Here is a 16,018-nt window from a genome sequence, read left to right on the forward strand (position 1 = left end):
ATACTGAATACCAAAATGGAAGAAGAAAATCCAACATCCCCAGGCATTTCGAGAGGCCTGTGCTCTCTCACTCAACCACACTTAGTTAATTTTCTGCTTCCCACTCTCTGACTGATTTCCATCCTTTTTGTTCCTCACCAATTCCCCCTCTCTCTTCATAGTGCCACGTGTCCTTATTGCCTCAAAATGCCCATGCACATTTTGGTTTGCCAATTGCTCCAATCCTTTGTTGCTAGCTAGAATATTTTCCTCTCCCTTGCTGCTATGCAACTTACTGCTGCTGTGCTCCATTCTTCTTAGCTGCTTCTTCATTTTGCAAGATACATACACCCGAGACCTAACATATGTGAAGCTCTATATCACTAATATGGGCCTGCAAAGCAGACCTCAGTTCACAAATTTGCCCTGTTTGCACTTCAACCCAGTGTCCATACTCCATCTCAAATGCAGCAATTCTTGCACAAACCTTGGTGAGGACTTTTTGTTGATTGCAAAAACATGAAATGACAAAAAGTAGTGATTTATAAGCAACAGGAACTACTGGATAGCCGTCTTTGTATCTGCAGGAGTTTGTAACAAAAAAGAAAAAGAAAAAAGACTCATTTCATTTTGAAGGGAGTATCTTTTAATCTATTTAAGTCCCTTTCATGAGCAAATTATTTCACTTTATTTAATAAATTGAAATATGAATCACCTTAGGAAGCTCAGAAGGACGAAATCCTCCAATCCAGAAGAAAAAACGTTCAGCTGCTATCTTCTGCATGCCAGACATTATATAGAAAACAGGGGCTTTTGCAGCAGTATATTTCATGAGGAAAAGTTTAAAATAATGGCTCAAGCCACCCTCCACTAGTATGTGAAGCTCTACATCCTTAATATGGGCCTGCAAAACAGACCTCATTTCACAAATTTGACTTGTTTGCTCTTCAACCCAGTGTCCATACTCCATTCTCAAACGCTACAATTCCTGTGCAAACCTCGGTGAGCACCTTTTGTTGAATGCAAGAACATGAAATGACAAAAGGTAGTGTTCTATAAGCAACAGGAACTACTGGAAATCAAATTTCAAAGAACAGATTCAGCACATCAGAGATTATATACATAGCTTCATAGCGCAACATCATTTTTCATGGAGGTGTCAAGTTTGCAAAGTGCTTGAAACTTGAGCTTGTGGATAGCTTGAATCTATTGTGAGGAACATTTTTGAGACATTGATTTATGGACAGCATCGAAAATGACTTCAGTGCAGGTGATATAAATTTTGAGACTTGAAATGATATAGGAAACAAAACTATGAAAAATTCGCGGGAATTATGCTTTGAAGGGAACACAATTAATCAACAAATAGCAGGTGCATACCATGAGTGGTGGTGGTAAGCTAGTAGTAACAAAATTTCACAAACTGTCTTAATATGATGTGTACACTCTGGGTTCCGAGATTCAAATATCAATAAAATGCAATTAGAGTTATGCAATTTCAAGAAACAGAAATGTTTGAGAGTGAGGACATCAAAACAATAAGTTATTCAACAATACTTTGACAAACGTGGGTTTTCAGCTATCTGAGAACTTTCGACGCCACCACCTATATACAAACCCTGCAGTGTAGCATTCGGTGTTTCAAATATTTTAATGTAAACAGGCCCGCATAACAGATACAAATTCAATTCAAAATCCCCTACCACTTGTTGCATGTTAGGGAATCTGTTTAAATCAGGCCTCATCATAACTTTTCCGCAACCGGCTTTTACGGGCAGCCTCACAGTTTTGTGCAAGATGTCCTTGTATCTGCAAAAGTTTGTAACAAAAAACAAAGAGAAAAAATATCACTTCATGTTGAATGGAATATCTATTTGAAAACCATATAAAAATTAGTGACAACCTATGGTTAAACTTGTTTTATTGTGAGACTGCTAGCACTGAATACATTGAAGTCAAAGGTAATGCATAGTCCATTAAGTAATTTATGTGCCATTTCTTGGTTTTGTGCAGAAATAGACTAGTTGAGTAATTTCTACGTCAAGGATGGAGAAGAAGAGTACCAATTTGAAAATAGTTATTATTCCACAAAGCCAGAGAAAACAACATAATAGTATAAAAGTCCAAATTCAAGATACCCTTACACTACATCACATTAAACAATAAAATAAACAAGCACTGATCTGAAATTTCAAATTGCAAATTTTCCAGGGCTCAAAATTTAGAGATCAGATTAACTTCTAACTAAAGTAAGGGCATGTTTATACCATGGATAAAGAAAAATAGACAAGCAAGTATAAACAGATCAGGAAGATGAGTTTTCTTTTGCAAATAAAAACTCATCATTCATCTCTAGTATTGTAACAGAAACAGATTTTGCAACTGTATCTCACACGTGTCCTCCCACCTAATCAGTCTCCATAAATAGATAAACCTAACCTGCTAGTAAAAACAAAAGAACCAGTATCAAAGTTCCCTGATTTGACTTGCTCACATCCTCTCTTATTTTAAATGTACCCCTTAAACTACTTAATTTAAACACAAGTTTCACATACCAAACACTGACCTTAAGGCTAAACTTTAAAAAGAACACTGAACATTAAATTGAACATACCTACAAAGAAAATAACAAACGTTCATCATAACAGCACATTATTACTCATGAATTTAGTGCAATAAAAAATTATTGACCACCACTAGTTAAAGGACGATTTCCAAAATTCAAAACAAAATTTATAAAGCTTCATTGTAGTTTACAATCATTTTCAAAAGCTTGGTAATATCTAAGAAAATCTACTCAGAAGCATGAAGAAGAAACTCTGAGAGCTCCGATATGATAGAAGGAACACAAAAGTTTACTTACAATGAAGAAGAGTAGCTTTCCGGACCAATTCAGCCAAGAAAGATATTAACATAATTATGTTTATTAAGAGCACAACAAAAACCCCACAATTCAGCCAAGCTTTCAGCCAAAATATCATTAAGATTTCCTAAACAAGAACAAGCAATCGAAAGATAACACCAAACTTCTATCCAGCCACAATGAGTGATTCCAATCTAAATAAATATGTTAGGTATTGAGAGAATTTTGTTTTATTTCAGTCTTTGACATAAAAATGTTGCTGTCTATATGAAATTAAAATTAGGGGTGAGCAAGTCCAAATACCCTATTGTAAAACAAGCAACCAAAACTAGCTGGTTTATGGGAAAAGGAACCGGAACCCGAACCTGAGCCAAAGCCAAAGCCAAAGCCAATCAAGTTCAGTTCCTACCTAGAACCAACATGGTTAGTTTTGGTTTCAGGTCCAGTTCCTACTCAGAACTGTTACTATCCATTCATTTTGTTATTTCCAATTTTTCAACAGGTTAAATTTCATATCAAATGGACAATATTGAAAACTTTTAGAAGGAAATAAAGTACAGAACAATACTTGTACATAGCACTAAAAGAAAACAAATGAGAACAATTATAATCAAGTATCCTTTCACAAAAGAAAAACAATCAAAGTCTTCAAACCTAAGCTTGCAACAAGAGGAAGAACTATTCAACGTAGATTCATAAAATAATCATTATAAACAGAAAATTTGTAGAAAAACAGGGGAGAAAACTGAACAATAATCAGGCTTCTTTATATTGGTTCAGTAACTTGACAATATCAGTAACTCTGACATCAAGGCAATGGAACAAGTTGCAATCATCTGTGAAAATCTTAATCGAAGAAATAGGTAATGAGTATTTTTGACAGGACAATATACTACCCACTCTTTTGCTTATGCAAAGAATCCATAGAACTAATAAAAGATAACAAAACCTCATATGGACATTTATCTAAACCCCTAGGCAAATAAAATTCGTGATACAACAAAGAAGCCCCAGCAATAAACTTTAACACTATAACAACGATATAATGTATTGTTAAATATACAAATAAACAAGACAGAACCCAATAGGGTCATAATCATAAGTATATGAAATAAATGTAGAATAAGTCCAGACATTATGATGAATGACTGCACACTAGAAGTGCTGATCCAAAAAAGTAAAGGGAAGAAAGGAAGAGAACAGAAAAGTTGATCTTTCAACCAATTTTTCTGTCAATTGAAAGGCTGCTAAATCATATATCAATAAAAAGAATATTCATTACAAACATTCACTAAGGAGCAATGAAGATCGCACCAAAACAAAAGCATTGAAAAGGTAATAACTTAGCACATCAACGGGAGAGTTCATCTCAGTCAGGGATGAAAAAATCATACCGAAGTCTGATGAAGAAAAACAGTTCGATGCAATAACGATTTGAAGACAAGTTATGGAGAGTTCGTCGAGATTTCGAGTGCCAGAGAGGAGATGAGTTGAGAAGCTGTAGAGGAGACGAGTTTGAATGCCATAGAGCAGACAACTTTGTGACACTGGAGGGCAGAGAAGATGATATATATATTAGGGTTTTTGGCTTGGGAATGTATTTGAATTTTTCAAAATTAACTATGGGAATTTGATGATTGACCAAACCTTGGTTAGTATTAAATCCTTTGGCAAAAAAATTTATTATGTACACGTTTTCATTTTAATAAAACTATTTGTATAAATACATTATTATATTATTAAATAGTTTTGAATCATGATCTTAATCATGCGATGGTGCACTCAGTTGAATATTTTAAAAGAGTAACTATAGTATTGCATAAATAACATGTTACCGCCTAAGATTTGTTGGACAACACTTTTATACTTCTAATTACCATAAAAACCATTTTTTCTAAAACAACGGTATTTTATTAGACTCAAACATTTTAAACAAAATAATTTAATTTTTAAAAGATTTAAAAACTCATAAATTAATCTTTGAATTATATTTTGTTCAATTTTTTGGGGGTGTAACATCATTTTTGAAACTATTGGGGCATCATGTATTTTAAAAATTTTCAAAAGACTCAAAACTTTTTATAAATTTCCAATAACCCTCTAAAAATTAAAAAAACCCTTTACATTTTTAGAAATTATAATTTATCTCATGATATACAATTATACAGCAAAGATACTTTTATTAAAAAAAGAGAAAAATAAAGAATGAGAGTGAAAATACAAAGAAATAATATGTTTCTTATATAATTTAAATATTTTTAATTTTTTGTTAATGTAGTGTTATATAATTATTTTAAAAAATAAAATAATAATTTCAGTTTTTAATTATGTTGTTACAATAAAATGGTTTAATTTTGGATAAGAAAATATTATTTATGTCTATGATTTTGGGTGAAGAAATGTTATCTATGTCAATTAGGGGTGAAGAAGTGTTTTACAGCCAAACTTGTATGGCAAAATGTGATTCACTCACAAAAAAATTCTCTGCACATTCACTAAGGTTGCACACAAATCTTGCATTTGATAACTAAATCTTGGGGATAAAAGCATATTCTTTGATCATTTGGTTGCTGAGCAAAAACAGGCTGGCTATGAACTTGATAATCGTAAGAGTTTGGACCAGCCAGAGGATATCTCTCAGGCATTCCTCCACATGCTGCCCTGTCAAAGAAAATGTTGTGTCTTGCTCACAAGTGCACGACACGTCAGAAAACGGGCGGAAGAAGCCTACCAGGAGCTGCCTTGCCACTGTGAGAAAGAAATCCACGGTATCCTCAGTTCGCTCTTTGTTTCTTGAAGTGTTGACGTCTACCAAAATCTCCATCCCTTTTCTTATCAGATTTCGACCCTCTCCAGTTGTTCAATACTTTTCTGAAGTGGATCAAGAGGATAGTCAGGTTCAAGCCTGTACTCTTGGCCACAACTAACTAGAGCTTTCAAAGCAGCACGTTCCTGTGCATTTACATCAATCTGTATTGAAAAGAAAATTCTCATTTAGCATTTAGTTACAAAGGAATTTCCAAGCATCACTCACTCATTGTGCTTTAGTATAAAAATTAACCTGTGCACTGGCATCTCCACCCGAACTCACACCCTTTCCCTGTGAGTTTCTCCTTCAATTCTTTAAATATATCTTCAAGAGGGGAACAGGGGGAAAGCTTTCAGTAAGCTGGAAGGCATGAATGAAATGTACGGCATCAATTTGTTTCCCACTGTTAACCGACGACTCAACAACCGCTGTACAGACAGTGAGGCTAGATGATTAGCAAATTTCACATCAAATTATTTCTCCAAGTTATGCCAAGCAGCAATGGCCATAACACCTAATTAATTACTAGTGAATAGCAAGCTTATAGCAGTATCGAAGAGAAGCCAACACCCTTTCATAGCCTAGAGAACCAAATAGCAGAAAAACATATCTGTAACCATATAACACCTAATTAAATAGTAGTTAGTAACATAATCCAATTCCGGGCAAGAAAATCCAGAGAATATTAAAATGACAGTCAAGGGAATTTGTGTCCACACGCCTAGTTGCCAGCTTGAGATAAAGCCAGCCTGACAATACACTGAATAACATTTAAAAAAAGAGGCACTTCAACAGTGTGTAATAGAGAACTACAGAGCATAGACCACGAATGTAAATTGCAGAAAGTTAGCCAAATAGTTCAGAAGGCAACATGAAGTAACCTTTATCTTGAAACTACTAAACTACTATGCAGTAAGCCTCATCTATAAAGAATAACATAGGAAAAAGTTCCAAGATTAGGCATACCGTGAAGATTAAGCAAACAAGAAGCCCTAGAAATGGAGTAAATTTCCTCTGGAAGCTTTATTAAATTTGCACAACCATCGGCCATCCCTTTACCATATGAGAAAGAGACATGGGGACATAAAGGGGATCTTATCAACATGTTCTAACCTAATATTATAAGATTTCAACCTTCAACCTTCAAGTTTCAATCGCTTATGAGATCTTTCATCATTTTTGTCCACTCTTGCATCTCTTCTCAAATCATCACTTTTGGCATACAACAAAGTTACTCCACATTTTTTCACCTGGCTTCGAACCTTACCATTCTCAGTTGCATGTTCAACAAAGAACTTTACACCACCTTGGCTATTCAAATTGTGTGGAGGAAATTTCTTGTCTCCCGTAAGGTAAGTAAAACTTATGATTACATGATCTGATTCAAACCCAGTGCTTAAGTAGGTTAAACAATTAGAGATAATTCTCTCTCCATTAACAATAAGATGACATCTACAATTGAAACTTCCAAGTATTTTATAGTCTTTTGAGATCACAACACACAAAGCAAAACCAATTAAGTTATCACTGACCCAACCTTCTAGAAACTTTGTAAAAGAGCCATTACTTTTTAAGTCAAACCACATTGGAATTTCACATCCAGGGTAACAAATGTACGCCCAGATCTGAAAGAGTTGGATATTCTGCATGTACATCAGTAGTCCATTTAATACTATATATTTTAATAATACATCGTAAGAAACTCTATATTCATAAATCCGCTGTTCGAGTAAGATTTTCATATAGAAAATATTTTGATTAAAGAATTATCAACTTTGTCTTAGATTAAGACTCTATAGTATTTCATTATATCAAATAAAAATAATTAAATACATGAATTATTTAGTTAACAATAGTAAATTTATATGTATAAGAATATTATATAATAAGAAAGCTCTATTTAAATGTAATTTTGTATAATATAATTTAAAGTTAAGATATGATGAGAATAGTAAATTTAATAGCATGTTGAGAAAAAAAGTGTGAGAACTACAAATTGTTGGATCTGTTTATAATTGTGAAGAATATTGTAGTGTTAGAATAGTTTTCATAAATTGATGGACATGTCTTATGTTTCTCAAAACAAATGGTGGTTTTTTGTTAAGAATGTAAAACAGTGAGTTTCAACCAAAACAGACTGTTCTATAATAAATGATAGAGAGTTATGAAAAAAAAGTAAAAGTTTCACTTAGGCTTTCAATTCCCTTTCCTATTCATGATTTTTTGTTTTCTCTTTCATCAAAACCTACATTCTTCTTTCATCAAATTTATTCAATGTTTGTTTTGGATAGTTTAATTCAATATAATCTTTAATTACTCATTAATTCAAAATCACTTTATCACAAAATGACAAATTATCTATGTGTCTAATAGTGTGCTCAATATTAAGTATATATGGTTTTATTGTTTTGTGATTACCCTTACAAATATTTCTCTCTTAAAATTTCTACATTCACAACAAGCCAATTAATCTTTTCTTGAGATTATATTAAATTAAACTATCCACTAGTTTCGTAGCACAATATCATTAGGTGTCTGTTGTCTGAAAAATTCCATCAAGATGACAAAAATAAAGGGAGCTATGTTTAAGGGGAGATGTTGAGTATCCAAGTGTGAGAAGTGCAAAGTGATGGATTAGATTGTATTGGTACTTAAGTGTTAGAATTGCAAAGTGGTGTACCTAATTGTATTGAAATCAAAATGGTGAGTTTTATTCAAAACTCATTATTTCATTATAGCAATGAAATCTTGTATATAAATCCTAGTTGTTGTATACTTAGATGTTGATGATCAATTAAAAATAAAATTCTCTGTTTTTCTTTTCTCACTTAGCCTACTTAATTTTATGTGGTAAATATTATAAATTCCCTTTAAATTATTTTGATTTTAATATATATATAAAATAGTCCTACCTTATCTTTTTCAATTTAATACAACTTTAAAAACTTAGTGCAATTCAATACAATGTACCAAATGCACCCAAAAAATCTCAAATAGGCAAGATACTACAAGGGTAGAGCTATTTGTTAAGTTTATAAAAATTAAAATTTTAATTCACATGTCTTTTACTTTTAAAATGAAATATGTATACTCATATTTAATTTTTATGTCCTTTGAATGGGATATTAAAAGTTATAAGGTTTGAAGATTCAAAATTTATAGAAAATAAATTGACATCATAAGAAAACAGAAAAAGTGAGAGAGAGACTTACTTTATCGCGATAGAATAGTTGAGAGAAATAGTCTGTTGCACTTCTCCCAATAGTCAAGAGAGCATCTGTCATCTCTAATTTTAATTTGGAACAATCAGAGAAGTCGATGGTGGTAATAAAAGAATCTGTGCATAGGAATATAGCTGGTAAACTTGACATTGATTCAAGAGATTCGCAATTCTGTGCACTAAATCTCATTAAACTGCTTAGAAGCTCCGGTAAGCATTTAAGCTTGTGGCAATCGGTTAAAAGAAGCGTTTTCAGGCCAGAGAGGTTTTTGATGCTCTCTGGTATCGTCTCCAAATTGTTTCCACTAAGAAATAACCATTGCAGTGAGAGTAATTCGCCAATACTGTCGGGTAAGACCTTGATGCAACAATCACTCAGATCTAGCTCTTTCATTCTTTGGAAGACAGATAAATCGAAGAGTGGGATATCCGATCGCTTCTGCATCTTACATCTTGTCAAAGATAATGTCTCCAGGTTGATTAAACTTGTCATAAATGCCGGTATTTCTGCAAAAGAAATTTCCTCTAGTTCCAGTACCTCCAGAGTTCGTAAATTTCCCATGTCATTAGGCAATTTGTCGAGTTTAGAACAACCCGAGAGATAAAAACATTTAAGAGATTTTAACTCACGAAAACTCTCTGGTAACCTTTCAAGCCTTGAACATCTTCTAAGACTCAATTTCTCTAGTTTGAATAGATGCTCTATTGATTGCAATTCTTTTATTGCAGTTCCATCTAGATATAACTCTTCAACTGACTTAGGGAGATATTGAACTCTTTCGAGATTTGAGCAATTGGAGAGATTAACTTCTCGAAGAGATTGGCAATTAAAACTAATTGGAAGATTATCAAAGCGTTTGCATCCTTGTAGATTCAAGATAACAAGTTTATGGAGATTATGGATAGATGAGAAACTCTCAAGCAAATTTGTACAATCTTCAAGATTCAAGCTCTCAAGATTTGACATAAGTGAAAAATCTGGTATTTTGCATAGATGCTCAGAGTGACTGAGGTCAATATGTTTCAAATTAACAAAAACCTATCAAAAAAAGAAAAAAAATTAAATTAAATGAAGTAAAGCTAGAAACATAACTAACTTACCAAAAATTACATTTTAAAGCATACAAAAAAGAAAAGCAATATAAAAGTTAACAAATACCTGGTTACCAGTCCAAAGTTTTTCAACTTTGCTATGAGGCATGTAAAGTGCAACAAGGTTCTTTGGATTAAAATTTGACGGCAATGATTTGTCAGGATATCCATGAAAGCAAAAGTGTCTTATCTCATAGAAATCAAACTTAAGTTTCTTGAAACCATGCACCTTTCCATCATTGGAGTTTTCTCTTTTCAACCATCTCAAGATACGACGGAATGCAGAGGAATCAGATTCAGGCACATTCTTTCCATGTTCAAACCCATAAAATTGTAAGAATCGTAGGTTTTGCATGTTGTTAAAAGCTTCAGGATTCAAATGTAGCTCTTCTACCATAGACATATCCAAGCATATGCTTCGAATTGCTCTAGTTCCTTGGTTATCACAAGCATATTGGTGAAAAGTCAATTTGAAATTGTTTAATTACATCAATTCTTAAGTAATTTAGTCTCAAATATATTTCTTTTCAGAATATGTAAATAAAAAATAATGATAGTTGTGTCATTACTACCCTATACCAAACAATTTAATAATACTCTGCCAACTAATATTTTATTATATTTTGTGTAAAATAGAAATAAAAAACCAATTGATTTGGCTCTTACCATATTAAACTTCAATACTGAAAAGATTTCATCGTGATGCCACAACCGACTACGTTTACCAGGGTCAGTCGATTCTTGTCGAACAATTTCTCTACCCATTTCCTCAAGTAAATCATGCATTGTTATAGTGTCAAATGATGTAGTTATAAGACACTTTTCAATGAGAAGATTTATAGAAATATGAGAGTTGAAGTCACAAGCATTCAAGATTACTTCTATGAGATCTCTTTTAAACCCTTTAAAGAAACATGCAATATCTAAAAATAGATCCTTCTCTCTGTCGTCTAATCCATCATAACTTATTTTAAACACCTTATAGATATCCCCATAACTATTAATTTGCAAGTTTTCTAGTGCACTTTCCCATTCAATCTTTGTCCTCTTGAATAGAAAGGCACCTAAAACTTTGAGAGCCAATGGAAGACCTTTAGCACATTCTACTACACTTGATGATAACCTAATATAATCTTCTTCTATTGGGCTGTTATCTCTAAAGGCAAATAGGGTAAAAAGTCGCAAAGCATTATTAAAAGATAATTCTTTCATCTCGTGTATGTAACACACTCCACAATATGTTAGCACACGTTTATCCCTTGTGGTTATAATTATTCGACTTTCAGAATCCAAGTATTTAGAAACTTCAATTAAAAATTCCATTTGGTTGACATTTGCAGTCACATCATCAAACACAATGAGAGCTTTCTTGGCAATAAGTCTTTCTCTTGGGAAGATGAATCCAATATTGGGATTTACATCCCCTGAGAGTGCACAAAGGAGTTTTTGGTGCATGTCATTTAGTCCGCCATTTTTCTCTGATTCTTCTCTAATATTTTGAGCGAAGTAAGAAACTTCAAACTGTCTAAAGATTTTGTTGAATACAGCAGTTGCAAGAGTAGTCTTACCTATGCCTCCAATGCCCCAAATTCCTACCGTATGAACACCCTTTGTACATAATAAATTTTCAATCTCCTCGATTGATGAATCTAGTCCAACTAGATTCTTGGTGTGAATTGTTGAGAGGTCATTAGTCAATCTTTTCAGGATTTCATCCACAATAGTCTTTACAAGAGATGCCTCATTCCTGTGGAGTAAAATAAATAAATAAATAAACAAAAATTACTAAATTACATGACTGAGAACAATTCAGAGAAATATAACATAATTGCAATTATTTTCTTTTTCTTTTTCTTTTGACTATTCATTGAACAAAATTTTTTAAAATGTAAGATTAGCATAATACAAACTATGACATGACACAAACTAAAATTCTGATTAAAAAAAAAATGTTCATTTTGCAGTGGCACAAAATTTTGGATTCAAATATAAATTATTGTTGATTCAATTTCTAGTTAGTTGAAGAAATTTTCAGAATCAATTCTGTTCTCCTTAGGTTTTCCTTGCAGTTCTAATTTCCTTTTTTGTTTAATCTGTGTTTTGTTTTTAATTTTCATGACATGTACTCAAATTATTAAAAGAAGTTCAATTCTTGGCAAAAAATTTTGGATTCATATATAATTGATCTTCACTTTCCATATCCTAAACACTTACAAAACTCATCAATTCTCAAATTCAATTCATGGAAAAATGAATTAATCAGTAATTATCTATTCAAAATCTTATTTAGATATTAATTAGCTATTATCGAGTAATGTTATACATATTCATATTTTGATACACAAATGCAATCATATGATTAAATATTACTTTATCTTTAATTCAAAATACTCAATCACTTGATAACATACATCAAATGTGTATCCATTTATGTATACAAAATGAGTATACATAATTTTATTGTTAAAAAATACAATTCAATGTAAAAGTTGCAGTGAGATAAAGAGTAAGTAATATCTTTAGAAAGAGAAATAACTTCTTTTAGGCCCTTTTTTATTTTTGGGTTAAGACTGACTCCCAAGCAATTTAAAATTTAACTTTGCATGGATCCCCGGGCCTTGAACCCAGTTCATTCACCTGAGATTTCATAGTTCATTACTCAAACTAGCCCTAGGGTCATTTCTATTAGACCTTATTATCTAATGACTTTCTTTGAAATATCTATCTCTAGTAAATTTGAAAAAGAAAATAAAATAAAAAAGAAAAGAAAGCTGCTGAAAGTAAGATTACTAACTAAAACACACTGATAAATGAATTTAAAGTTACCTATAGTTGTTTGAATGAAAACCAGAAAGGTTGGCTGCATCCCTCAAAGCAGTCCTCCATCCCTCCAACATCTCTGAATGACCAATAAAACGATTTTCAAGCTCAGCAAACGATTTCCCAAAATCCCCCTTTTGATTCCTGACACCAGATGGATCTACGTCATAGAAGACTGGCATTACGATCTGATCATACGCTTTCTTACATTTAAGAATCTCTTCAAGTTCTTTGAGACACCATCTGGAGGAAGCGTAGCCTTTAGAGAAAATGATAACCGAGATCTTCGAATGTTCAATTGCCTTCAAAAGAGATGGAGAAATTTCTTCTCCTCTGATAAAGTTTATCATCAATGAAAGTTTAAATATTTTTCTGACGAAAGGCTTCATAAAGATGGCTGGTAATGTTTTTTCGAGTGTCCACACCACGGAAACTAAGGAAAACCTCATACTCTAGTTTAGGAGTAATGGAAGAAGAAGAAGAGGAAGCCATTAACTGCTGCAAGTGATGAGAGGCGCTTCGCATAAACAAAGAGGGCTAAATTAAAACATCACCTATTGAGTAAATGAACTATATTCCACAATATCAAAGTCTTTTTCATCTCTTTTTCTGGGAAGATTGCCTGCCTTTTTCTTCTTTGCCTTATCTGTTTTCTCAGAAGATGCCCTGCCTTTCGTCTTTTTGACTTGGACTTTTTGCCCCATGAACATTAGGCTGCCTTGTGATTTCTAATTGTATTTTATTTTCAAGCAAGCTGCTTACCTTTTTCTATTTTATTGTTTATCTGTCAAATAATTATTTTAAAACATTAATATGTAATTATATATTTTTTTATTTTTAATTTAAAATTATTACTTACATAAATAATTTTTTTAATATTAAATATTAAAATATTTTACCATTTTCACCGATGAAGTTAAGACTATTAGTTTAGACTAGCAGTTTAACAGAACCATCAAAATCTCTATCGCAGTCAAGTCACGGCCACTGTGGAAACTTCCCCAACACCTAACCAGGGACACCTCCACCATTTTGGCCGACAGCCACAGGATTTCTTGTAGGCTTCTCTTTGTATTTTTTCTTCCGAAGAAATTAGAAAATTAAATATGAAAATGACAACATTGAATTCCATCCATTTCTAATTTTGCTGCTCTCAGCAGTTGGAAGTTTGATTTTGTTTTAATATTTTTGGTGGGAATTAGTGTGCATGAATTAATTTTTTCTTTTACTTTATCTGGATTTGGAAAAAAATTTTCTTGATATCCTTTTTAAGATCGTTAAAGCATTTCAGGAATTTCCAAGCAATTCTTTGTGTATGTGGCAAATTTTGATTTTATTTTTTCAATATTTGAGTCATGAATTCAACTGTAGAAATCCGGAACACAAACCATAGAATTGTGTCTTTTGTTTCTAATTAACTAATTTTATAACCATTAAGAATCCTGTTCAAACTCGAGCTTAACTATATGTAAACAGAGCCGAGTTTGAGTTCGATTCAGTTTGAATCCAACCCTAAAATTAATACTAATTTTCAAACCAAAAAGTGAAAAAAAATCCTAGAGCTAAACAAAAACAAAAACAAGGATATTGAAATGGTAGTTTCATGCCCTCAAAAAGCTAGTTTTGAGTTAAAAAAGAATGAAATTTCAAGTATGAAAGTAAATAGTTAAATCTTTTGAATGATATTTTAAATTAAACTCTTTATTTACAATATAGTGATTATAAGATCGGTCATTGACTCGAAATTTTATCTTTTTTTTATAGTTAAATATTTTATATTACAAAATCTTCCAAAAACAGTCCCAATACGTCCTGAACTCATCCCCAAGGAGGATAGCCAATAATACACTGCCAAAACATAATAAAAGCCCAGACAACACATTATAGCATCCTATCAAGACTCAAAGAGAACATGAAACATATGCTAAGGAATTACAACACATTATAGCATCCAAACAACCATACACCAAGGCTATACAAACATTGCATCCCAAAGAAACTCACGGAGCCCATCAACTCAACAAATTAATCCAAGGTCCAGGAGCCACGCTATTGGAAAGTTGAGGCTGAGGCCGAATGACTTGGACAGCTTCCACAAACTAAGACAACAAATAAATAGCTGCCACAGAAACAAGCAAAAGAGATGCCAAGGCGGATCCTCGGGCAGCAGGGAAATGCATAACACCTGGAAAGAAATCCATACCACAGCGGCAACCAAGGAGGCAGAGAGCTCAGATGCATTTCCGGACTCCAGCAGCACCAGACAAGAAACCAGCATCAGCCTGCAAAAGAAACGGTATAGCAGCAGATAGCGGACTACTGGCTCCAAACTCGAATGTAGCACTCCAGGCCAACAACTGAGAACAACCAGCACAGCAACGAACACTGCAAAGCACATCAGGAGGAAATGCAGGTGCCAACACTGGGAAGCAGACGTAATGGACAAAAGCAAACTAAGGAAATGACAGAAGCACCGGCCGAATCAATTGACAATCCAAACTCAATGAATTCTGACGCCCTACTCGGAGAGACAAAACTCAGCTTGCTTGATCATACAACAAACCAGTATCCAAAGATCCTCATAGACTGCAGGAAAAGCCTGCAGGAAGAATTCAAGCCAACCAGACCAGCAAAGACTGAAGGTCCATGAGCACCAGAAGCATGCCTCAACTGCAAGGAAACCAAGCAGCAGACCAGGAGAAATTTTTGAGGGCACCAAACCAAGCCACAGCTGGGGAAAAGGGAGGCCAGGAGAACAACAGCAGAAGAAGCAGGGGAATGAACGGGCAATAACAGGGGAAGCACAGAAAACTGATGCAAAAGCTTCTGATCAGAATTTAGAAGCAAACACAAGCACCAGGAAACAGGAGATTCAAGCTCCAGAATACGGTAGCGAAAAGGCAGGTTTCGAAAGCCACCAGGAAAGAGAAGAAGAGAAAATCCCAGCAGCAGAGTTGAGGCAATGGAGAGGGGAAAAGCTATCAATATTGACCACTGCAACCAGCACCAAAGCCTACATAATAGGACTCGTCTAAAGATCAAAAAGAGGGAACCTACAAAAGAACACACTGTTAGCAAAAAGGGCTGCCACCTGCAAAGAGGAGAAGCCTTAGCATTTGAAGGTGAAAGATGCAGTTGAGGAGGTTCCAATTCCTGCAATGGCTTTATTGACATTAGTAGGCGAAAAATTTGAGAGGTCAGCCCCTTTGCCTCTTACCAGTCTTCTGAGCCTTTC

General features: G+C 33.5%; 2 protein-coding genes and 1 long non-coding RNA gene across 3 annotated transcripts; all 3 read right to left on the reverse strand.

Annotated features, from left to right (window-relative positions):
* Positions 1–5,228: 5,228 nt before the first annotated feature.
* LOC123199268 lies at positions 5,229–6,077 on the reverse strand. The gene is made up of 2 exons (XR_006498308.1): positions 5,904–6,077; positions 5,229–5,812 (listed from the first exon to the last, which is right to left on the reverse strand). It is a non-coding gene; the product is annotated as an uncharacterized LOC123199268 (long non-coding RNA).
* Positions 6,078–8,827: 2,750 nt separating this feature from the next.
* On the reverse strand, positions 8,828–10,360 carry LOC123198967 (disease resistance-like protein DSC1). The gene is made up of 2 exons (XM_044613769.1): positions 10,031–10,360; positions 8,828–9,910 (listed from the first exon to the last, which is right to left on the reverse strand). Exons 1-2 carry the CDS (start codon positions 10,358–10,360, stop codon positions 8,828–8,830), a joined length of 1,413 nt encoding a protein of 470 aa, XP_044469704.1.
* Positions 10,361–10,536: 176 nt separating this feature from the next.
* Positions 10,537–13,558, reverse strand: LOC123198968 (disease resistance protein RPV1-like). The gene is made up of 2 exons (XM_044613770.1): positions 12,790–13,558; positions 10,537–11,710 (listed from the first exon to the last, which is right to left on the reverse strand). Exons 1-2 carry the CDS (start codon positions 13,230–13,232, stop codon positions 10,537–10,539), a joined length of 1,617 nt encoding a protein of 538 aa, XP_044469705.1. The 5' UTR covers positions 13,233–13,558.
* Between the last annotated feature and the right edge of the window lie 2,460 nt (positions 13,559–16,018).

Source organism: Mangifera indica, chromosome 16 (genome assembly GCF_011075055.1).
Source record: "Mangifera indica cultivar Alphonso chromosome 16, CATAS_Mindica_2.1, whole genome shotgun sequence".
NCBI classification, from domain to species: Eukaryota; Viridiplantae; Streptophyta; class Magnoliopsida; order Sapindales; family Anacardiaceae; genus Mangifera; species Mangifera indica.

Bases quoted from the DNA above. Each gene is read 5' to 3' on its own strand.
- LOC123198967 (XM_044613769.1), bottom strand. From the start codon at position 10,360: ATGGTAGAAGAGCTACATTTGAATCCTGAAGCTTTTAACAACATGCAA. The intron at 9,911-10,030 runs GTATTTGTTAAC...TTTTTTTGATAG, and splicing joins AACTTTGGACTGGTAACCAG to GTTTTTGTTAATTTGAAACA.
- LOC123198968 (XM_044613770.1), bottom strand. From the start codon at position 13,232: ATGAGGTTTTCCTTAGTTTCCGTGGTGTGGACACTCGAAAAAACATTA. The intron at 11,711-12,789 runs GTAACTTTAAAT...TTTACTCCACAG, and splicing joins TTTCATTCAAACAACTATAG to GAATGAGGCATCTCTTGTAA.